Below are 24,401 nucleotides of genomic sequence, written 5' to 3' on the forward strand. Positions count from 1 at the left end.
GCAGCCTGCTTAGACTGCATGATTATCGTGAAACAAGACTCATGTATGGGATGTTTTGGACTGATGTGTAAAAATTCCTAGTAGCAGCGAAAGTTACAGAAAAGTTGGGTATCAACGCTAGACTTTTGAATTTCAGTGTGGAGCTGTGGGTATTTGGAAAGCAAAATTTGCAAAAACCGCTCAAATTTGGTCAGCAAATTTGATTTGCATCCACTTTATTAGCTAAAAATTGAATGAGCATTAAAAACATATGTCCTTTGCTGTGGTCTTAAGTCATGTACTCCCACTGCATTGTGACATCTTTGATCTCTCAATGTTGATTAACCTTCAAAATGTCATGACCTTGCCCCACGACTAGGCCTCAAAAAGTAAAGACATCACCCACTTGGGTGATACCATAATGTTTTGAGGTCTAGTCACCATGAAGGAACTAAAGATGGGAGAATTGAGAGGGCCTGTTTTGTTGGATTCACGTGTAGCAACCACCCAAAATTTTGATTTGTCTGAATTTTGTGGGAAATCGTTAAGGAATATAATTAGTTTGGAAATGTTTTATTTATCTCTAGTGAACCCAATAAAACTGTAATTTAATTTTCCTTTGAATCCTTTTTCCTTTATATTTTCAGCTTCGTGAACTACGACATGAAAATGTGAATCTCTATTTGGGTATCTTTAATGACATGGGAGTCCTTGGAGTAGTTGCAGAACATTGCTCTCGAGGAAGCCTGGAGGATCTCATCCAGAACCAGGATATGAAGCTCGATTGGATGTTCAAATCTTCACTTCTTCTCGATCTAATTAAGGTGGGGACATAGCAAAGAAAATATTGTTAGTGTTCAAGCTTGATACTCTTAGAGCATCAGCGTGGACTTACCACCCAACAAGCAACAGCTCTTGTCTACTATATTCGTGTTTGCGATGTTAAGATCTATATCATGACATTCAGAGTCTAGAAAGCAATTTTTTGCTTGCAGAGCAAGCCCAACGCACTGGCGCATTAGTGGCTCATCTTTAGAATTGGGTGTCATGTAGTACTTGGTTACAGAGTAAAAAGGTTTTCCACTACTAGGACAACCCCTTCTTAAACTAAATGTTTGGCCCTGATAAAATAAATAAACCTGTACTCATCTCCTGTGCCGGCTCCGTTTCAGGGGTGTCAGCACTCACAGTCCCAGGGCTGTAATGCGGTGAAATGACACGTGATGTCCAGCACCCAATCAGCAGTGGCACCACTGTCTCCGCCTTCGGACAAACTGAACAAGAAGCAGAAGTCTGGGCTACTGCTGATCTCGGACATCCTCTTCATGTTCATTTCGACAGGAGGCGGAGACAGTGGTGCCACTGCTGATTGGCTGCTGGGCATCTTTATTTAGTTTAAGAAGTGGTTGTCCTAGTTGTGGACAACCCCTTTAATCACAAATGCTTTATTATTGTTAATCGCTGCACAATTTCAGTAACAGAATGCAGCTACTAACAATAAGCAATTTGTACTTGATTGCACCCCCATCAAAATAACCTAAATCCATGCAGTAATAACCATAGTATAATAATAAATCATCCCTTTCATTATAATTTCACGTTCCCTAGCAATGTTCACCCCGTCAAGGTTATAACATGCCCCCACCCTGCAGTAATCACTGCTGATTAAAATCACACATCTCCTGTTGCATAATAATTCATCAGCCCACATAAATGTAACCTACCCCCCTACAATAATCATTCCCCTCTCCATGAGAGTTTAATAATAAAAGTTATTATGAAGTTATCATGCTCAGAGCATGATGAAGCAAGGTTGTCTGTATACAGTGCAGCAGTATACAAGTGCTAAAAGAGATCAGCCTGCAAAAAGTCCCATAGTGAAACAAAGTAAAAAAGTGAAAAAAAGTTTTGAAAAAAATTGTAAAAATGTAAAAAAAAAAAATAATAAAAAAATATTGTACCCATTATTAAATATTTTTATGAAAAACAAAATATAAACAATAAAAGTTACACATATTTGGTATTGCCGCGTCCGGAATGACCTGACCTATGAAACTGTCCCACTAGTTAGCCCCTTTAGTGAACACAAAAAAAAAAGGCAAAACCAATGCTTTATCATCATACCGCCGAACAAAAAGTGGAATAAAGTGCAATAAAACAGACAAATATAAATAAAAATGGTAATGCTGAAAATGTCATCTTGTCCCTCATAAAACAAGCTGCCATACATCCATCAGCAGAAAAATAAAAAAAGGTTTAGCTCTCAGCATAAAGCGTTGCAAAAATAATAATTTTTTTCTATATAATAGTTTTTATTGTGCAATAGCGCCCAAAAATAAAATAACTATATCAATAAGGTATTGCTGTAATCGTACTGACCTATACAATAAAGCTGTCTTGTCAATTTTACCATTCGTGGAACAACATAAAAAATAAACAAAACACAATTCCTGCTGATCTTTGTTCATTCTGTCTCCCAAAAACTGGAATAGAAAGTGATCAAAAACTGTCACGTGTCTGAAACGGTACCAATAAAAGTGTCAAAAACAAGACCTCACATGACTCTGTTGGCCAAATTATGGAAAAAATTATAGCTCTCAAATATGGTGATGCAGATAACTATTTTTTGCAATAAAAAGCCTGTTTAAGTGTGTGACAGCAGCCAAACATAAAAGCCCAATATAAATCTGGTATTGCTGTAATCACACTGACCTGAAAATAAAGTTGCCTAATTACTTATACTGCACAAGGAATGGCGTAAAAAATAAATAAAACCAATTCTTCACATGCTGTTGTTTTGTTCATTCTGCCTCCCAAAGATCGCAGTAAAGCTCAGCTCACATTTAACCTGTGCTCTGCTTTGAGCGCTGCCACTGCGGTTTCCATGTAAGTCTCTGAAATACGTGATTCAGGTTGAAACCCCTGGCAGATTCCTTATAATGAGCCAGATGGAGGCACTGTGATCCGGCGGTGTCTGTCTTTTTAGGATTGCATAAAAGTGGTGTTAGCCACAGTTTTGTGCACTTCTGAAAAGAAGAATAATGCTGAACAAAGGCCAGGCGGAGTCCAGAGTAACTCTGCTGCCTCATTATAGTGAATCGATCCCTGGGGGGTTTCATCTGAATCAGGTCCCTTGGAGATTTAAATGGAAACCTCAAAGTAAGTGCTTAGCATAGATAAATGTGATCCCAAATGTTTTGTAAAATGTTCCCTGTAAAAGCTTCAAATCAAACCACGAAAAAGCAAGTCCTCACTCAGGTCTGTCATCAGTTAATGGAAATATAGGGGGTTCCTTGTTACTGGTAGTGCAAAGACTCTGTAAAAGGATAATGGATCCACACCCCTCAAAAGAAATTCAGCAAATTCTGGGCTCCCACCTCCAAATGCCACCCTCCCTTCTGAGCTCCACAGTGTACCTAAACCACATATAGCGTCCACATATTTGCCATTTCTGTAGTGATGAGAGCCCACCTAACTTACAGGTTCATGTCTCTAGAAGCATGAGTTGGACATAACGTACTGGGGACTGCAATGAACTAGTCACTACATCATACTGGTCACTACAACGGCAGTTTCTCTCGGAAACATTCACTGCTGCCTGTTTCTGGAAAACACCCATAGAGTCAAAATCATCACTACACCTGTAGATAAATTCCTAAAGGCGTATAATTTCCTAAATTGTGTCACTTAAGGGGGAATTCTGCTCTTCTAACAATTAAGGGCACTATATGTATGGAGTCTGCAAACTCTTCTAGAAAAGTCTGTGCTCCACAAGGAAAATAGCGCTCCGTCCCTCCCGAGTCTCTCTTGTGGCTACGCAGTGCTGTACAGCCACATATAAGGTATTGTCACGTTCAGGAGAAATTGTGGGAAAAATTATGGTGCCATTTTTACCCAGTTCTTGTGTGAAAATTTAAAATCTGGGGCTAAAACAAAATTTGGGTGGTAAATATGTACTTTTTTGTTCTTCACTGCTTAATGGTGTAAACTTCTGTGACACACCCGTAGTGTCAATATGATCACTGCACCCCTAGATGAAGTTGTTGAGAGGTGTAGTTTGTAAAATGGGGGACATTTATGGGGGTTTCTGCAGTTCTGGCACCTCAGGGGCTCTCCCAGTGTGTCATGGCACCTGCAAACCATAACAGTAAAATCTGCAAGATAGTATCATGCTTCTTCCCTTCTGAGCTTTGCACTGTGCCTGAAAAATATTTCCCGATTACATGTAGGGTATTGGCACATTCAGGAAAAAATGGACCCCAGTTTTTTGTAACAAAAAAATTCCTATTAGCCCGTAGAAACATTAAAAAGTTTGCTCTAAAACAACATTTATTTTAGTAGTAAAAATGTAATTTATTCTTTCTTCACCACTTAATGGTATAAATTTCTGTGCGGCACATGTGGGGTCAATATGATCACTGCACCCCTAGATGAATTCATTGGGGAGTGCACTTTGTAAAATGAGGTTACATATATTATTATTATTATTATTATTTATTGTTATAGCGCCATTTATTCCATGGCGCTTTACAAGTGAGGAGGGGTATACATAATAAAAACAAGTACAATAATCTTGAACAATACAAGTCATAACTGGTACAGTAGGAGAGAGGACCCTGCCCGCGAAGGCTCACAATCTACAAGGGATGGGTGAGAATACAGTAGGTGAGGGTAGAGCTGGTCATGCAGCGGTTTGGTCGATCGGTGGTTACTGCAGGTTGTAGGCTTGTCGGAAGAGGTGGGTCTTCAGGTTCTTTTTGAAGGTTTCGATGGTGGGCGAGAGTCTGATGTGTTGTGGTAGAGGGTTCCAGAGTAGGGGTGATACGCGAGAGAAATCTTGTATACGATTGTGGGAAGAGGAGATAAGAGGGGAGTAGAGAAGGAGATCTTGTGAGGATTGGAGGTTGCGTGTAGGAAAGTACCGGGAGATGAGGTCACAGATGTAAGGAGGAGACAGGTTGTGGATGGCTTTGTACGTCATGGTTAGGGTTTTGTACTGGAGTCTCTGGGCAATGGGGAGCCAGTGAAGGGATTGACAGAGGGGAGAGGCCGGAGAATAGCGTGGGGACAGGTGGATTAGTCGGGCAGCAGAGTTTAGAATAGATTGGAGGGGTGCGAGAGTGTTTGAGGGGAGGCCACAGAGCAGAAGGTTGCAGTAGTCAAGGCGAGAGATGATGAGGGCATGGACTAGGGTTTTTGCAGATTCTTGGTTGAGGAATGAACGGATTCGTGCAATATTTTTGAGTTGAAGTCGGCAGGAAGTGGAAAGGGCTTGGATATGTGGTTTGAAGGAGAGATCAGCGTCAAGGATAACCCCGAGGCAGCGAGCTTGTGGGACTGGGGAGAGTGGGCAGCCATTTACTGTAATGGATAGGTTCGTTGGGGGGGTCACGTGAGATAGGGGGTTTCTGTTGTTCTGGCACCTCAGGGGCTCTGCCAATGTGACATGGCACCCTCAGACCATTCCAGCAAAATCTGAACTCCAATATGGCGCCTCATCCCTTCTGAGCTTTGCACTGTGCCTCAAAAGTAGTATTCCCCACATATGGCGTATTGGCATACTCAGGAGAAATTTCAAAAATTGTATGGTGCAATTTCCCCCTGTAACCCTTGTGAAAATAAAAAAAAATGGTGGTAAAACAGCATTATTGTGGATAAAATGTGATTATTTTTATTGTCATGGTTCAACGTTATAAACTTCTGTGAAGCACCTGAGGGTTAGTGTGCTCATCACACATCTAGATAAGTTCCCTCAGGGGTCTAGTTTCTAAAATACTGTCACTTGTAGGGGATTTTCACTGTTTAGACACGTGAGGGGCTCTCCAAACATCATATGGCATCCACTAATTCCAAGCTCTGCCGTGTGCCCAAACAGTGGTTTTCCCCGCATACAGAGCATTGGCTTGCTCGGAGGAAATTTGCACAACAAATGTTGTTGTTTATTTTTTCCTGTTACCCTTGTGAAAATTAAAAAGTGGGGTCTAAAATAAAATTTTTGTGAAAAAAAATTTAAATGTTCATATTTCTTCCACATTCCCAAAATTCCTGTGAAGCACCTGAAGGGTTAATAAATTTCTTGAATGTGGTTTTGAGAACCTTGAGGGGTGCTGGTTTTAGAATGGTGTCACTTTTGGGTATTTTTTTTAATCAAAGTCACTTCAAATGTGATGTGGTCCCTAAAGAAATGGTTTTGTAAATTTTGTTGGAAAATGGAGAAATCGCTGGTCAACTTTTAACCTTTATAACTTCCCAACAAAAAAAGTTTGGTTCAAAAATTGTTCTGATGTAAAGTAGACATGTGGGAAATGTTATTTATTAACTATTTTGAGTGACACATCTCTCTGATTTAAGAGCATAACAATTCAAAATTTGAAAATTGCAAAACTTTTGCCAAAGTATTTATTTATTTTTTTACAAATAAACGCAATTTATATTGAAGAAAAATCATTCTCAGAATCACTGGGATACTTTGAAGCATTCCAGAGTTATTACCTCATAAAGTGGCAGTGGTCAGAATTGTAAAAATTGGCCCGGTCATTAACATGCAAACCACCTTTAAGGGGTTAATCACTCCCTGACACAAATTATAATAACATTCCCCACATGCACCCCTTTTGTATAATTATTAGTGATAAGTGAATATACTTGTTGCTCTGGTTTTCCCGAGCACGCGCGAGTGATCTCCGAGTATTTGTAACTGCTCGGAGATTAAGTTTTCATCGCCTCAGCAGCATGATTTGTGGCTACTAGACAGCTTGAACACGTGGGGATTCCCTAGCAACCAGGCAACCCCCACATGTACTCAGGCTAGATAGTAGCTCTAAATCATTCAGCTGAGGTGAAAACTAAATCTCTGAGCACTAACAAATACTTGGAGATCACACGAGCTTGCTCGGGAAAACCCGAGCAACGAGTACACTCGCTCATCACTAATAATTATACACATTTCATCAAAATCAATCAGCACATCCCCCATCGTAAAAGACGCAGATCACAGCTGCTTCACATTGCGGCATTCCATACATAACCAGTAGAGTGCTGCCACCAGTGTGACACAACAAGGTGCACATAGAGCAGTTGTCGTCTGACAGCAGCACTCATCAAGCTGATGGCTAATGTATGACTGATCAGCCTCACCTGGTGTCACAGCCATGGGCAATGGCCTTTCCCCTGCCGCGAGTGCAGGGCTCTAACAGGAACCATGAAGAGGGGTCCTGCTGTGTGGCTGCATCTTAGTCACTCCGATGTAGTGTGGCTGCAGATTTACTCCTCTCAGTCCCCTCTATATAAAATCCCACCCTGCAGAACATTGCTCTTCGACTTCTCTAGATACAGCCTCCATCTGCAGGACATCACTCCTCAGACTTTGTTTATAGCATCCATGTGCAGTACATTCTCATCACCCCCTGTATACAGCCTTCATGTGCAGTACATTCTCCTCAGGCCATGCATACTGCCGCAGCCTTCCTCAGTTGTTTCCTTTGCCCCTCTCTGACAAGTAGGAAGAGATGTATTTAATGGAACATCACCAGCAGTTCTGCCCAGTGCCGCCCACTGTTGCCCAGTGGCGCCCAGTATCAGCAGTGCTGTACCCTGCATGAAATCCCCTGCAGTCATATCACAGTAGCATCTTACAGATTGTGGTGGGATCGTATATGATTTAATGCGAGGTAAAGGTCTACTGAGACACTGGGTATCCCTGAACATTTACTAGGACACCGGCCCCGGGGGCATTTGCCCTAACCAAGCACTCCCTTGATGACGTTACTGTGCAATATTAGGATGTAGACTTCTATGTAGCATCAGGATTATATAGACTTTTGCAGAGCACGTAGGGTTCTTGTGCTACGTATTGTCATGTGTGTGGCCTGATTAAGTCTCCAGCCACGTGACACCCTTCAGAAACACAACAGAGCTGGCTAGTGGGACATACACATGGCTATCTATACTGTAGTATATTGGAGCTAAGGACACATCTGAGATGGAAATAATTTTTTAGAGAAACAGGAGTCCCAGAGGTGAGAATGATAGATAACGTCTATACAAATAATAACTTAAAGGGGTTGTACTAGGTATATACTGTAAGTTATTCAATATTGATAGGATAGGAAATAATATATTGATCGCTGGGAATTGTTGTGAATAGAGAGGAGGTTCAGCATCGGCATCGTGGCTCCATTCATTCTCAATGTGACTGTGAGCCCAGAACCCTCCACTCTCTGATGCTTCCATGGAGAATTAATGGAGCAAAGGTGCACATGCTTGACCTCTACTTCGCTCAGACGAGACTCTACAGAGCCCTGTTCTCAGGTTCAATATGAATCAAAATGGACGGATTTCCAGGACTGCAAGTGATCGATCTCCTATCTTATCGATAGCTAACATACTTGGTGCAAACCTCTTGAAAGAGGTTGTCCACTACTAGGACAACCCCTTCTTAAACGAAATGTTTGGCCCCAATAAAATAAAAAAACTATACTCACCTCCCGTGCTTGCACTGTTCCAGTGGTGTCAGCATTCGCAGTCCTGGAGCTTTCGTGTGTTATGGCACGTGGTGCCCGGGGTCCAATCAGCGCTGGCGCAACTGTCTTCTTCTTCTGACACTGCTGCGATGGCACGAGGTGAGTATAGGTTTTTTATTTTATGAGGACCAAAAATTTAGTCTAGAAGGGGTTGTCCTAGTAGTGGACAACTCATTTAATTAAAAAATACTGGGCCACATGAAAATTTTTGGAAAGGAGCCCTACCACTTATACATTTTTTGGACTTTTTCAATTATCTTGAAAATGATTTTTTTTCCTGTAGGTCCCTAGATACATACCTGGCTGTACTTTGAGGTTTTATTTGTTTTAATAGACATATCATTTAGATTCTATGTTTTGCTATTTTATATTGAAGGGTTTGAAGTTCCTTCACCATCGGGAAGTTGCTCATGGACGTCTGAAGTCTAGAAACTGTGTAGTAGATGGTAGATTTGTCCTTAAAGTGACAGATCACGGTGTTAATGAACTGTATGAAGCTCAAAGACTAACTGGAGCTGAATCCAGACCTGAAGGTAACGCTCTGAGATGTAAATGTGTCCTATATTTTCTAACACACGAAGTGTTTTATATTTTCATCACTTCATAAAGTTTGTTACCATTTTAGATCTTTTTTGGACAGCCCCAGAACTTTTACGTGACCCAGTTGCATGCCATAAAGGTTCATATCGTGGAGATGTGTATGGCTTTGCCATTATAATGCAGGAGGTTATTATACGAGGGACACCTTATTGTATGTTGGAACTTACTGCAGAGGGTAAGAACACTAATATATTGCATTTTCTCTTCTCTTCCATCAATCTTTCCCAAAAATGTTTACAGATTTTTTCCTTGCAGATATAATACGTAAGGTACGCCGTCCTCCTCCACTTTGCCGCCCATCGGTATCTCTAGACCAAGCCCCTCCTGAATGTATTCACTTAATGAAACAGTGTTGGAGTGAGCATCCAGATCGAAGACCGAACATAGATCAGATTTTTGATCAGGTGAGGAGTGAATAGAAATGTGAACACCCAAGAGATCACTAGGACAATCACTGGATTTTATACCGCCTACAAACCTCTCACTGTGGACAATGGTGCCTGATGAGGGACTTCTAGCACCGCCGAGCACTTGTTTCTGGAAAACATTTTTTATTAGTGGCAAGATTTGTTTTACAGACTCAGACCCTCCACTTGATATATAGACTTGTGGTATATACATATGATATGTTGTTTTTGTGATTCACTTCATGAGAACAAAGATGTCTTGCCACCATTTCACTGACTTTTAGAGGACATAGAGAAGGTTTTAAAAAAGAAAAAATTATACTCACCAGCTGAAGCCCCCATCCAGTCCTTCTTGCAGCTCCCTCCAGCCCCTTCTTTACTTCTCAATGTCACATGAAGTCCTCATTTTCCATGTCATTCAATAATGCCAGTGTTAGAAGACAAACTCAGGGATCAAGTTTTGCTGAAAACTGCTGGTCTAAATCATACATAGACATCCTGCTTCTTGAGGTTTTGTCCAAGAAATGCAATCTATTGAAAGTCACCCCACAAAACAGACTATAGCCCTTCTTACCCACGGGAGGTTTCTGGTCTCTTTGAACTCACTCTTGGACACCAACGTTACAGTTTGACAGATGTGGAGCTCTTGTGACTTTAGCGGTCCACTCAAAAATTGAAGCTATGCTAGAGGGAGGTGTGCAGAGGGACTAGATAGTGACTGCAGTGGTAGAGAGGTCAGTATTATTTTTAAAACATTTTTTTCACATTACCATTATTATCTCAGAGAATAATAAGACTCATTTGATTCACATAGGATAAATTCAATGCAAATTAAATTTTCTGGCAAAATTTGAATTCCGACAGATTCATCTCCGGTATATTGTTTGCTAGAGCCAAACTCTACAATATTTGTGTCTTAGGCCTTGATATCGCCTATCTGCAATCCAGGATTACAAAATGCCCAATAGTAATCTCCTTCTTGTATAAATTGAATCAATTAACTTTCCCGTACCATTATATCTCACTACTAGAAATATCATAATTTGCGCATTATAAGATGTACAGGATTTTAAGATGCACCCCAAAGTTTGGGGGGAAAATAGGATTTTTTTTGTATTAAAATGGTGGTGAGTCTTATAATCCGCTTTTACTGTAGCTTACCTAGGGGGCGGCAACGGTAAAGCGGGGTCCCAGGTGGCAGGGTTGCTGCTGCAGGAAGCTGGAAGGAGATGCTGCAGGCCTCAGGCTTGTAGGAGGTAGGAGTAGGGCAATGCCCAAGGCTCATAGGAGGCGGTGGGGGGGGCTATGCTGACATTTTGTGAAAGCCTCAAGCCCCTGGGAAAATGGCAGCCGGAGCCGACGCATGCGCAATTGAGATGTCAGGAGACGAGATCTCGGTGTTGAGATCTCAATCTGCCGGCAGCCATTTTCTGTGAGTCCATTACATTGAAAAGCATGGAAATTGAGGGAGCTCCGGGCTTTAACAAAATGTCGGCAGAGGCCCTGCACTGCTGAGCACCACCACCTACCGGTCCGAAACCCACAGCATCACCCTACTTCTGCCTTCGCTGCAAAAAGCTTCTTGCGGCAGCGATCCTGGGACCCCTCTCCACCGCAGCCAGTAAGCTACATTCGGATTATAAGATGCACTCCCATTTTTCCACCAAATTTGGGGGAAAAAAGTGTGTCTTATAATCCAAAAAATCCATAAATAACTCCACACTTTCTACTGGATAACTTTTGATTCTGCTCTACCTATAGCCAGGAACACACGTAGAAGCCTTCAACCTTCCTGCTTTCTCCATCTGAAAAATATTTCTTAAATCTTGAATTTACGTTGAATCATCAAACAAACTTGTATGTGCCATCATCATCTCCCATCCAGACTACAACATCAACTTTGTGGCCTTATACTGTATATTCTTACACCACTCCAATCAATTTCATCTCTCCCTTTGTTGCTTTACCGCATCTCTTTTCTACCAGTTCCTTCACAGGCTACTGATTGCCAAGCAGTCTATCTAAAAACTGCATCCTCTGTTCATCTCTGCACTAATCTTCCCATGCCTTCCTACTACCCTTGGATCACAAAATGTACACCTGTTATAAATCCTTCCATTTTACCAGTGTCCTCCAATGTGTAATCTCCAGTCCCCAACCTGTACTCTTCTTCATACATCTCCTCCCTAATCTTCTGATACCTCCTCATATTTAATCTCTGATCCTCACATCATCACATTTTACCTATGCATCCTCCATGTTCTGGAATTTATTGCCCAAATGAGACCCTCTACAACCATCCAAACCCCTGAATGAAACCTGAAACCAACCCTTTTTCCGATAAACTTGCTATGTTGAAAAACTTTCAGCCACATAAAATGTATGTTTCCACAGGCAGGGTACTTTCTCCTCATTACCAGTTTGTCACCCAGTAAGTTCAGGTTTGATGATAGAGATGAGCAAATCGCTTCAAAAATAATCAAATTTGCCTTGAAAATAGTAATTGGCCACCATTTTGCTAAATTTAAGAGTGCTGGGAAGGAGTTAAGTAAAAAAATAATAATTGTATTTCCCTGGCCTTCACCTGGCCCCCACTTGGTCGTTTTACATCAATATTTATTCATAGGCTTCTGATTTTCTTCGAGCCACAGGTCCTGTTGATGCCTTTAGCACCCACAAGGCCTTGTAACATCATGATGTTGTTGCCTGACAAATATCAATGATGTATCATCGGACCTAGTCAGTCTAGGCTTCATGTCACATCAGGATGTGAGTTTGGCTGTGATGTCACAAAGGCCTAGTTGGTGCTAAGATTGCTGAAGACATGTAGGTCCCATGGCAGGAAGAAAACCACCCATGATATGACATAAGGCCTAGACTGGCTAGGCTTCACTTATCATCATGACATTCATTGAGCCACGATGACATGAAGCCACAAACTCTGGTCAAGAAGAACAGTTGGATATAAATGATGCCTGAGCACCCAAGGAACAAGTGGGAAGCTGTGCAGACAATGAGAGTATTGATTTATTTGATTATTTTCTCCTTGCCTTTAATTAACCCTAAGATCTGGAGAGACCTCAGAGCATTATAACATGTATTTGAGAAGTTTCACGAAAATCAAATTTCCTAATTTCAGATTTGCTCATCACTATTTATGGTACTTTCCTGCTTGTATTATTATTTAAAATATGTGCAAAATTTAAGTAAAAAAAATAGAATTGAAACCCTTAAAATGTTTACATAAGCTCATTCTATCCAATATCGAACTAACCTTTGTTTAGGCAAGTGTGTTATTTGCCCTTTTTTCCTTTATTCTCAAACTTTCCTTCTTGGGTCACCATCTTTAGTTTAAGACAATAAACCGTGGACGTAAAACAAATATCATCGACTCAATGCTTCGAATGCTAGAGCAGTACTCGAGTAACTTGGAGGACCTGATCCGAGAAAGAACAGAAGAACTAGAGGTAGAAAAACAGAAAACAGACAAACTTCTCACTCAGATGCTTCCCCCGTAAGTGGCATTGATGCAATATACAAAACAAATACAGATGAACCATTTGACATGATGTTATTGAGGCTTATATGTAATATCCATTGTTTTACTTTTGTGGTGCACTTTTATTTTTCAGATCTGTAGCTGAAGCTCTGAAGACAGGTGCTCCGGTAGAACCAGAGTACTTTGACCAAGTCACTATTTACTTTAGTGACATTGTAGGTTTTACAACCATCTCCTCCCTGAGTGATCCCATTGAAGTTGTGGACCTTCTCAATGATCTATACACATTATTTGATGCCATCATTGGATCTCACGATGTCTACAAGGTGCGGTGAAAGATTCAGCTTTTTTTACTGTCTAGTAAAGAGGTATTTCTAAGATTGTCATATCTGTCTCCCTCTTTTAAAAGGTGGAGACCATTGGCGATGCCTACATGGTGGCATCTGGATTGCCTAAAAGAAATGGGACACGTCATGCAGCTGAAATTTCCAACATGTCTCTGGATATCCTAAGCTCTGTAGGGTCATTTAAAATGAGGCATATGCCTGAAGTGCCAGTCAAAATACGCATTGGACTCCATTCTGGTGAGCAGAGATTCAACATATTATAATCATGGGCAGTAGAGAAGTGTGGATATGATGAGATTTTAACTTGCTAAAACTGCCATATTTTACCAGGAAATTTGATATTCTCAAATGTATTCTCTGCAAATTGAATGTTCCGTAACATATTATGGGGTGTAGAGGGAACCCACAACATAACAAATATAATATTTAAATAAAAACAAAATAAAAAAAACAATCCCACACTGTTCACCTCAACCATTCACTATTCACCCTACGGTCGTCAGTTCTTCTTTTTACCAGCACCCCATGCTGAAACCCAAAGAATCTTCATTCTAGGCTGGGACTACTGGCCTCGATTAGACCCGGATTGTCCCTGCACATGCTCAGACACAATCTGGGTCTAATTGTGGCCAGAAGCCTCAGCTAGAATATGATGTGTCATATGGTCATGGCAGATGTTTTGATGTAACGATGACACTGCGATGTGAAGAGACACAGTCCAAAGTTCTGGCCAAGCATAAAGAGGCCTGTGGTTTTAATACCCAGTAAGAAGAGGTGGCAAGAACCATACGGAGGAGAGCATGCTGTGGAGGTGATCAGACAGCAAGTGGTTAAAATTATTTCTTTTATTTTTTTAACTTCTTACATTCTGCGATTCAGCAAAATAGCAGCTATCTTCTTACTGAATTCACGAGGAGCAAATTCTGGAATATATGGATTTTTGTAAAATTTGAGTAGAATTCAATTCCACTTGAAAAATATTTAGAATTGAGAGTCCTCAGTGGTTGATACCTTTTAATGGCTAACTGAAAAAATGGTAACAAATCGCAAGCTTTCGAGACTACTCAGGTCTCTTCATCAGGCATAGACTAATAGAGATTCTGAAGAATCACATATTTATACACAACACAGCAGAAAGATAATGCAATAGATAAGACAAGTGACGTGAAGCAGAACTATCATTATGGGGTCTTGTTCTGTGTTGTGATGCCCCCACAAGATCTGAGGAGCAAATTCCTTAATTGATGTAAAAAGACATAAATCCATGTGACACATTCATCCCTGCACTGAGAGTGTTAAAGGTTGTCATAAGTTTATACTCCCAGACTCTTCTGTCTCTCTAAGATTTGAAGTTACCTTTTAATAAAAGTAATTTTATGCCCATGGTGCTGTGGGCCCTGATCACAGCACCATGGACATTAAATTACTTATATTAAAAGGTAACTTCAAATCTCAGAGAGACAGAAGTGTTATGACCCCAATGGCGAGGGTCTCAGAGATATCAGCAAGTCTGCAAAGTACAAAAATCCAGCTCATAGGGCAGTGGTAACTGGGTTGACCATATATCTACTCCTAACGCCAACCCTAGAAGTAGCCGGGGAACATGCCTACGTTGGTCGCTAGATGTCTCGCGCCAGCCGGAGAGCTAACTACCCCTAGAAGAGGAAAACAAAGACCTCTCTTGCCTCCAGAGAAAGGACCCCAAAAGTAGGATACAAGCCCCCCACAAATAATGACGGTGAGGTAAGAGGAAATGACAAACACAGAGATGAACTAGTTTAGCACAGAGAGGCCCACTTACTAATAGCAGAATATAGTAAGATAACTTATATGGTCAACAAAAACACTATCAAAAATCCACGCTGGAGATTCAAGAACCCCCGAACCATCTAACGGCCCGGGGGGAGAACACCAGCCGCCCTAGAGCTTCCAGCAAGGTCAGGATACAGATAATATACAAGCTGGACAAAAAATGCAAACAATAACGAATTGCAAAAAGCAAAAAAGCAGACTTAGCTTAATCAAGCAGGAACCAGGATCAGTAGACAAGAGCACTACAGATTAGCTCTGATATCAACGTTGCCAGGCATTGAACTGAAGGTCCAGGGAGCTTATATAGCAACACCCCTGACCTAACGACCCAGGTGAGCATAAAAGGAATGACTGACAAACCCAGAGTCAAATCACTAGTAGCCACTAGAGGGAGCCAAAAAGTAAATTCACAACAGTACCCCCCCTTAGTGAGGGGTCACCGAACCCTCACCAAGACCACCAGGGCGATCAGGATGAGCGGCGTGAAAGGCACGAACTAACCACCCAGGAATTATCCTCCTGACCATAGCCCTTCCACTTGACCAGGTACTGAAGCCTCCGCCTGGAGAGACGAGAATCTAAGATCTTCTCCACCACGTACTCCAACTCGCCCTCAACCAACACCGGAGCAGGAGGCTCAGCAGAAGGAACCACAGGCACAACGTACCGCCGCAATAAGGACCTATGAAATACGTTGTGAATGGCAAACGACACCGGAAGATCCAGGCGAAAGGATACAGGATTAAGGATCTCCAATATCTTGTAAGGACCAATGAATCGAGGCTTAAATTTGGGAGAGGAGACCTTCATACTAACAAATCGAGAAGACAGCCATACCAAATCCCCAACACGAAGTCGGGGACCCACACCGCGGCGGCGGTTGGCAAAACGCTGAGCCTTCTCCTGTGACAACTTCAAGTTGTCCACCACATGATTCCAGATCCGCTGCAACCTATCCACCACAGAATCCACCCCAGGACAGTCAGAAGGCTCCACATGTCCCGAGGAAAAACGAGGGTGGAAACCAGAGTTGCAGAAAAATGGCGAAACCAAGGTGGCAGAACTAGCCCGATTATTAAGGGCAAATTCAGCCAACGGCAAGAAGGTCACCCAATCATCCTGATCAGAAGAGACAAAACACCTCAAATACGCCTCCAGAGTCTGATTAGTTCGTTCCGTTTGTCCGTTGGATGAAAAGCGGACGAAAACGACAAATCTATGCCCATCCTACCACAAAAGGATCGCCAGAACCTGGAAACAAACTGGGATCCTCTGTCCGACACAATATTCTCAGGAATGCCGTGCAAACGAACCACGTTCTGGAAGAACACAGGAACCAGATCAGAAGAGGAAGGCAGTTTGGGCAAAGGAACCAGATGGACCATCTTGGAGAAACGATCACATATCACCCAGATGACAGACATGCCCTGAGACACCGGAAGATCCGAAATGAAATCCATAGAGATGTGTGTCCAAGGTCTCTTCGGGACAGGCAAGGGCAAGAGCAACCCGCTGGCACGAGAACAGCAAGGCTTAGCTCGAGCACAAGTACCACAGGACTGCACAAATGACCGCACATCTCTTGACAAGGAAGGCCACCAAAAGGACCTGGCCACCAGATCTCTGGTGCCAAAAATTCCCGGTTGCCCTGCCAACACTGAGGAATGAACCTCGGAAATGACTCTGCTGGTCCATTTAGCAGGCACAAACAATCTGTCAGGTGGACAAGAGTCAGGCCTACCAGCCTGAAATCTCTGCAACACACGTCGCAGATCTGGAGAAATAGCTGACAGGATAACTCCTTCCTTAAGAATACCCACAGGTTCAGCGACTCCAGGAGCATCAGGCACAAAGCTCCTAGACAGAGCATCGGCCTTCACATTCTTAGAACCTGGTAAATACGAAACCACAAAGTCAAAACGGGAGAAAAACAATGACCAGTGGGCCTGTCTAGGATTCAGGCGTTTAGCAGACTCGAGGTACATCAGATTTTTGTGATCAGTCAAGACCACCACACGATGCTTAGCACCCTTGAGCCAATGACGCCACTCCTCAAATGCCCACTTCATGGCCAACAACTCCCGATTGCCCACATCATAATTTCGCTCTGCCGGCGAAAACTTCCTAGAGAAAAAGGCACAAGGTCTCATAGTAGAGCAACCAGGGCCTCTCTGCGACAAAACGGCCCCTGCCCCAATCTCCGAAGCATCCACTTCAACCTGAAAGGGAAGTGAGACATCAGGCTGGCACAAAACAGGCGCTGAAGTAAACCGGCGCTTCAACTCCTGGAAAGCCTCCACGGCAGCAGGAGCCCAGTTAGCCACATCAGAGCCTTTCTTGGTCATATCTGTCAACGGTTTAACAACGCTAGAAAAATTAACGATAAAACGACGGTAGAAGTTAGCAAAACCCAAGAACTTCTGAAGACTCCTAACTGACGAGGGTTGAGTCCAATCACGAATAGCTCAAACCTTGACTGGGTCCATCTCCACAGCAGAAGGGGAAAAAATGAACCCCAAAAAGGAAACCTTCTGTACACCAAAGAGACACTTTGAGCCTTTAACAAACAAAGAATTTTCACGCAAAATCTTGAAAACCATCCTGACCTGTTCCACATGCGAGTCCCAATCATCAGAAAAAACCAGAATATCATCCAGATAAACGATCAAAAATTTATCCAGATACTTCCGGAAAATGTCATGCATAAAGGACTGAAAAACTGAAGGTGCATTAGAGAGCCCAAATGGCATCACCAAGTACTCAAAATGACCTTCGGGCGTATTGAATGCGGTTTTCCATTCATCTCCTTGCTTAATGCGCACAAGGTTGTACGCACCACGAAGGTCTATCTTGGTGAACCACTTGGCACCTTTAATCCGGGCAAACAAGTCTGACAACAACGGCAAAGGATACTGAAATTTGACAGTGATCTTATTCAAAAGCCGATAGTCAATACAAGGCCTCAAAGATCCGTCCTTTTTAGCCACAAAAAAGAATCCCGCACCAAGAGGGGAAGAAGAAGGATGGATATGCCCCTTCTCCAGAGACTCCTTGATATATGAACGCATCGCGGTATGTTCAGGTACCGACAGATTAAACAGTCTTCCCTTAGGAAACTTACTGCCTGGAATCAAATCTATTGCACAGTCACATTCCCTATGAGGAGGCAATGCACTTGACCTAGACTCGCTGAAGACATCCTGATAATCAGACAAATACGCCGGAACTTCCGAAGGCGTAGAAGTAGCAATAGACACGGGCAGGGAATCTCCATGAATTCCATGACAGCCCCAACTTGACACTGACATTGCCTTCCAGTCCAAGACTGGATTATGGGTCTGTAACCATGGCAACCCCAAAACAACCAAATCATGCATCTTATGCAGAACAAGAAAACGTATCACCTCCCGATGTTCAGGAGTCATGCACATGGTAACCTGTGTCCAAAACTGCGGCTTATTTTCTGCCAATGGTGTAGCGTCAATACCCCTAAGAGGGATAGGATTTTCTAATGGCTCAAGAACAAAACCGCAACGCTTGGCAAATGACAGATCCATAAGACTCAGGGCAGCACCTGAATCCACAAACGCCACGACAGGATACGATGACAGTGAGCAAATCAAAGTTACAGATAGAATGAACTTAGGTTGCAAATTACCAATGGCGACAGGACTAACAACCTTAGTAAGACGCTTAGAGCATGCTGAGATAACATGTGCAGAATCACCACAGTAGTAACACAAGCCATTCTGGCGTCTATGAATTTTCCGCTCATTTCTAGTCAGGATTCTATCACATTGCATTAAATCAGGTGCCTGTTCAGATAACACCATGAGGGAATTTGCGGTTTTGCGCTCCCGCAACCGCCGGTCAATTTGAAACGCCAGGGCCATGGAATCATTCAGACCTGTGGGAATGGGAAAACCCACCATCACATTCTTAATGGCTTCAGAAAGGCCATTTCTAAAATTTGCAGCCAATGCACACTCGTTCCACTGGGTCAGCACGGACCATTTCCGAAATTTTTGGCAATACACCTCAGCCTCGTCCTGGCCCTGAGACATAGCCAGCAAGGCTTTTTCTGCCTGAATCTCAAGATTGGGTTCCTCATAAAGCAAACCGAGCGCCAGAAAAAACGCATCAATATCAGCCAATGCCGGATCTCCTGGCGCCAGCGAGAAAGCCCAATCCTGAGGGTCGCCCCGTAAAAAAGAAATAACAATTTTCACTTGCTGAGCGGAGTCTCCAGAGGAACAGGGTCTCAGGGACAAAAACAATTTACAATTATTCCTGAAATTTCTAAACTTAAATCGGTCTCCGGAAAACAGTTCAGGAATCGGTATCTTAGGTTCTGACATAGGATTTCTGGTAACATAATCTTGTATGCCCTGCACACGAGCAGCAAGCTGGTCCACACTTGTAATCAAGGTCTGGACATTCATGTCTGCAGCAATCACAAGCCACTCAAAGGTAAAGGGGAAAAGAAAAAAAAAAAATGAGAGCGAGAAAAAAAAACTCAGAACTTTCTTTCTTATAATCCCACTTCTGCAATGCATTTAACATTTAGTACTGGCCTGGCAAACTGTTATGACCCCAATGGCGAGGGTCTCAGAGATATCAGCAAGTCTGCAAAGTACAAAAATCCAGCTCATAGGGCAGTGGTAACTGGGTTGACCATATATCTACTCCTAACGCCAACCCTAGAAGTAGCCGGGGAACATGCCTACGTTGGTCGCTAGATGTCTCGCGCCAGCCGGAGAGCTAACTACCCCTAGAAGAGGAAAACAAAGACCTCTCTTGCCTCCAGAGAAAGGACCCCAAAAGTAGGTTACAAGCCCCCCACAAATAATGACGGTGAGGTAAGAGGAAATGACAAACACAGAGATGAACTAGGTTTAGCACAGAGAGGCCCACTTACTAATAGCAGAATATAGTAAGATAACTTATATGGTCAACAAAAACCCTATTAAAAATCCACGCTGGAGATTCAAGAACCCCCGAACCGTCTAACGGCCCGGGGGGAGAACACCAGCCGCCCTAGAGCTTCCAGCAAGGTCAGGATACAGATAATATACAAGCTGGACAAAAAATGCAAACAATAACGAATTGCAAAAAGCAAAAAAGCAGACTTAGCTTAATCAAGCAGGAACCAGGATCAGTAGACAAGAGAACTACAGATTAGCTCTGATATCAACGTTGCCAGGCATTGAACTGAAGGTCCAGGGAGCTTATATAGCAACACCCCTGACCTAACGACCCAGGTGAGCATAAAAGGAATGACTGACAAACCCAGAGTCAAATCACTAGTAGCCACTAGAGGGAGCCAAAAAGTAAATTCACAACACAGAAGAGAGTATAAACTACAAGATTCCAGGTACTTTCAGATGTGTCACTTCTAATGTGGTGTGCTTAATCATTTGTACTAAATGTCCAACTGGGGATCTGTATGTAGGGAAGACCAGGCAAAAGCTTAGAACAAGGATGAATTCTCGCTACCACACAATAAGAGAAAAAAGAATGGATCTACCTGTGGCATAACATTTTTGTATCCCAGATCACAGCACCATGTACATGAGATTACTTGTATTAAAAGATAACTTCAAATCTCAGAGAGACAGAAGAGTCTGGGAGTATAAACTTAGAACAACCTTTGACACTCTCAGTGCAGGAATGAATGTATCGCATGGATTTATGTCTTTTTACATCAATTAAGGAATTTGCTCCTCAGACCTTGTGGGGGCATCACAACACAGAACCAGACCCCAATCAGAGGACAATAAAACATTCACATTCGTTATCTATGAACTGTTACAGTATTTATGTTTATCCCTCTCCTATAATAATAGTTCTGCCTCACATCTCTTGTCTTATCTATTGCATTATCTCTCTGCTGTTGTGTACAAATATGTGATTCTTCAGAATCTCTATTAAGGTACCGTCACACTCAGCGACGCTGCAGCGATATAGACAACGAGCCGATCGCTGCAGCGTCGCTGTTTAGGTCGCTGGGGAGCTGTCACACAGACAGCTCTCTCCAGCGACCAACGATCAGAGGAACGACTTCGGCATCGTTGAAACTGTCTTCAACGATGCCGAAGTCCCCCTGCAGCACCCGGGTAACCAGGGTAAACATCGGGTTACTAAGTGCAGGGCTGCGCTTAGTAACCCGATATTTACCCTGGTTACCATTGTAAAAGTAAAAAAAAAAACACTACATACTCACCTTCTGATGTCTGTCACGTCCCCCGGCGTCCACAGGGTTATGCGCTGCTGCTCAGAGCACAGCGGTGACGTCACCGCTGTTACTGCCGGCACTGACACAGTCAGTGCAGGAGGCTCTGAGCAGCTGCGCGTAACCCTGTGGACGCCCTGCGCTTAGTTACCCGATGTTTACCCTGTTTACCCTGGTTACAAGTGAACACATCGTTGGATCGGCGTCACACACGCCGATCTAACGATGGACAGCGGGTGATCAGCGACGAAATAAAGTTCTGAACTTCTAGCTCCGACCAGCGATATCACAGCGGGATCCAGATCGCTGCTGCATGTCAAACACAACGAGATCGCTATCCAGGACGCTGCAACTTCACGGATCGTCGTCGTTCTCGCTGCAAAGTCGCTTAGTGTGAAGGTACCTTTAGTCTATGCCTGATGAAGAGACCTGAGTAGTCTCGAAAGCTTGCAATTTGTTACCATCTTTTCAGTTAATCATGAAAAGGTTTTTTGTATCTACTGGCTAACACGGTACAAAGATATATATCTTTCCTATTCCACTTGAATAAATTCAGTTCTTAAATAGGGACTTTCTGTTGTCTAGCACTCGTATTTGGAATCTTGCACCATCTCAATAGACATACGAAAAAGAATTTAGATTGTGAGACCCAATGGGAACAATGATGATAATGTCTGTAAAGGGCTGTGGAATATGATGGTGCTGAAAAAATAATAATAACAATAATAAAAATAATATTAATGTTTCTTTCACAGGTCCCTGTGTAGCTGGAGTGGTTGGGCTCACAATGCCAAGATATTGCCTCTTTGGTGATACTGTCAATACGGCATCCCGTATGGAATCCACCGGGCTTCGTGAGTGTTCCTCTTGAAATATTCTTCAGAAAATATTTGTTAACGCTTTGTTTTTCCAGTTATGACAATCAATGGATTCAAGATTTATGCATACAAGCTAATCTATTAAATGCTCATATCCTTCTTCACAACAGTGTATAATCCTTAGTATGTAACAATAATAAATCTTAAGTTAAAAGTGATTTCAGTACTTGATAGAATCTTGGTGTAATGGAAATACATATTGGCTCCTGTCCCATTCATTCTAGCGTACCGTATTCATGTTAATCTCAGCACTGTCAACATCTTGAATTCATTAAAAGAAGGATACAAGTTTGAAACAAGGGGTAAAACTGAACTCAAGGTAAATGGTTATTCTTCCCTAGGTAGCTCAATCCTTACATGTTACTTTCATATGATTAACAATTAAACTTTGGTTGGTTTGTAGGGAAAAGGTGTAGAAGATACCTTTTGGCTAGTAGGAAGAGAAGGATATGATAAACCTATACCAAAACCTCCTGATGTCGGGCCAGGGTAAGTATGGTTATGTTGGTCTTCATCCTCAACCTCTCTTCTGAATAAGGCTTACTTCTCACATAATTTTTTGTGACTTTTTTGGAGTTGCGTGGGGAGAGTTTGTAAGCAAACTCAATGAATATCAAGTATTTGTTGAAAGGATGCCTCCTGGATGACATTGTTTTAGACATTTTAGTAATTTCTCACATGTGTGATTCTATACCGCTTTAGTAAAAATGCTATGTGTGAACTCACCCTTGAGGGATACTCACATTTTAATCATCTATTGATCCTCAATAACCAATTCTGTTCACTCATTTTAGATTTGAAAGGTACAGTGAGAGCTAAGAAAGCAAGGCTTGACTCTATATGTATCTCCCATATACTACACCTCTTCAGTAAAATGTATGGAGAATGTGGTGGGTGAGAATTGTGAATTAGAGTCATAGGCAGGTCTCTGTAAAACAGTGGTCTTAAGAGTGTTTGCCATATAGGAGTTTTCTAGAATCAATCATTTAATGGACTTTCCTTAAAATAGGTCATCCATATTGAGTCGAACTCACTGCACTATAGATTGGAGTTCCGCAGTCCGCTCCATCGGCTAGGTCAATAATCTTTGACTGCTGGTTGGGAGGCCTGAAAATTTCCTTCCATTCCTGTCTAGGCATTCCCAGCTTCTTTTTTGATTAGTCATGTTGGTGCGATGTTGTTTGTGTGTGTCATACCACAATGAAGATGTTGCGCTAGCCCAGCTAATTAAAAAGGGAGCTAGAAATCCCAAGAGGTAAGTAGATTCTCAAACGTCCTGTCCAGTGGTCATAGATTACTGACCTGCCTGGACCAGAGTTCTTCAAATCGATTCTCTCTTCTGTGCTCAGCACCTTAGTGATCAACTTTTTGGAAAAACCTTTGTATCTTGAGTTTAGCCATCAGATTAATCAAACCTTTCTGCACATTAAATGTTAGATGCTATATCTTAAACGGAACCTGTTGAAATCGAAGGTGAGCTAAGCCCACCGTCATCAGGGGCTTATCTACAGCATTCTGTAAGGCTGTAGATAAGCCCCCAATGTATCCTGAAAGATGAGAAAAAGAGGTTATATTATAATCACCTGGGCGAGCGGTCCGATCCGATGGGCGTCGCAGTCCGGTCCGGGGCCTCCCATCTTCATAGGATGACGTCCTCTTCTAGTCTTCACACTGTGGCTCCGGCACAGGGGTACTTTGTCTGCTCTGTTGAGGGCAGAGCAAAGTACTGCAGTGCACAGGCGCTGGGCCTCTCTGACCTTTTCCGACGCCTGCACACTGCAGTACTTTGCTCTGCCCTCAACAGGGCAGACAAAGTACGCCTGCGCCGGAGCCCCAGCATGAAGACAAGAAGAGGACATCATCGTAAGAAGATGGGAGGCCCTGGACCGGACCGCAACGCCCATCAGACCGGACCGCAGTGGGGAACGCCCCTTGGTGAGTATAATCTAACCTCTTTTTCTCATCTTTCAGGATACATTGGGGGCTTATCTACAGCATTACAGAATGCTGTAGATAAGCCCCTGATGCCGGTGGGCTTAGCTCACCTTAGATTTTGGGGGTCAGGTTCCCTTTAAGTATATATGTATCCTGGTTTATTCTATTGAAGCCATAATTTAAGAAGTCC

The 24,401-nt window shown here is 42.6% G+C and overlaps 1 protein-coding gene across 1 annotated transcript in view; it reads left to right on the forward strand.

Moving 5' to 3' along the window:
* The window catches only part of GUCY2D (guanylate cyclase 2D, retinal), a 75,404-nt gene that overhangs the window by 49,917 nt on the left and 1,086 nt on the right, over positions 1–24,401 (forward strand). The window contains exons 9-18 of the mRNA XM_077260759.1: positions 627–803; positions 8,878–9,034; positions 9,127–9,276; positions 9,357–9,505; positions 12,859–13,022; positions 13,141–13,333; positions 13,417–13,591; positions 22,154–22,252; positions 22,501–22,595; positions 22,680–22,765. Coding sequence (XP_077116874.1) covers positions 627–803; positions 8,878–9,034; positions 9,127–9,276; positions 9,357–9,505; positions 12,859–13,022; positions 13,141–13,333; positions 13,417–13,591; positions 22,154–22,252; positions 22,501–22,595; positions 22,680–22,765 — 1,445 coding nt within the window. The remainder of the gene's footprint in view (positions 1–626; positions 804–8,877; positions 9,035–9,126; positions 9,277–9,356; positions 9,506–12,858; positions 13,023–13,140; positions 13,334–13,416; positions 13,592–22,153; positions 22,253–22,500; positions 22,596–22,679; positions 22,766–24,401) is intronic.

The sequence above is a fragment of the Ranitomeya variabilis genome, chromosome 5, assembly GCF_051348905.1.
Source record: "Ranitomeya variabilis isolate aRanVar5 chromosome 5, aRanVar5.hap1, whole genome shotgun sequence".
In the NCBI taxonomy this organism is placed as follows: Eukaryota; Metazoa; Chordata; class Amphibia; order Anura; family Dendrobatidae; genus Ranitomeya; species Ranitomeya variabilis.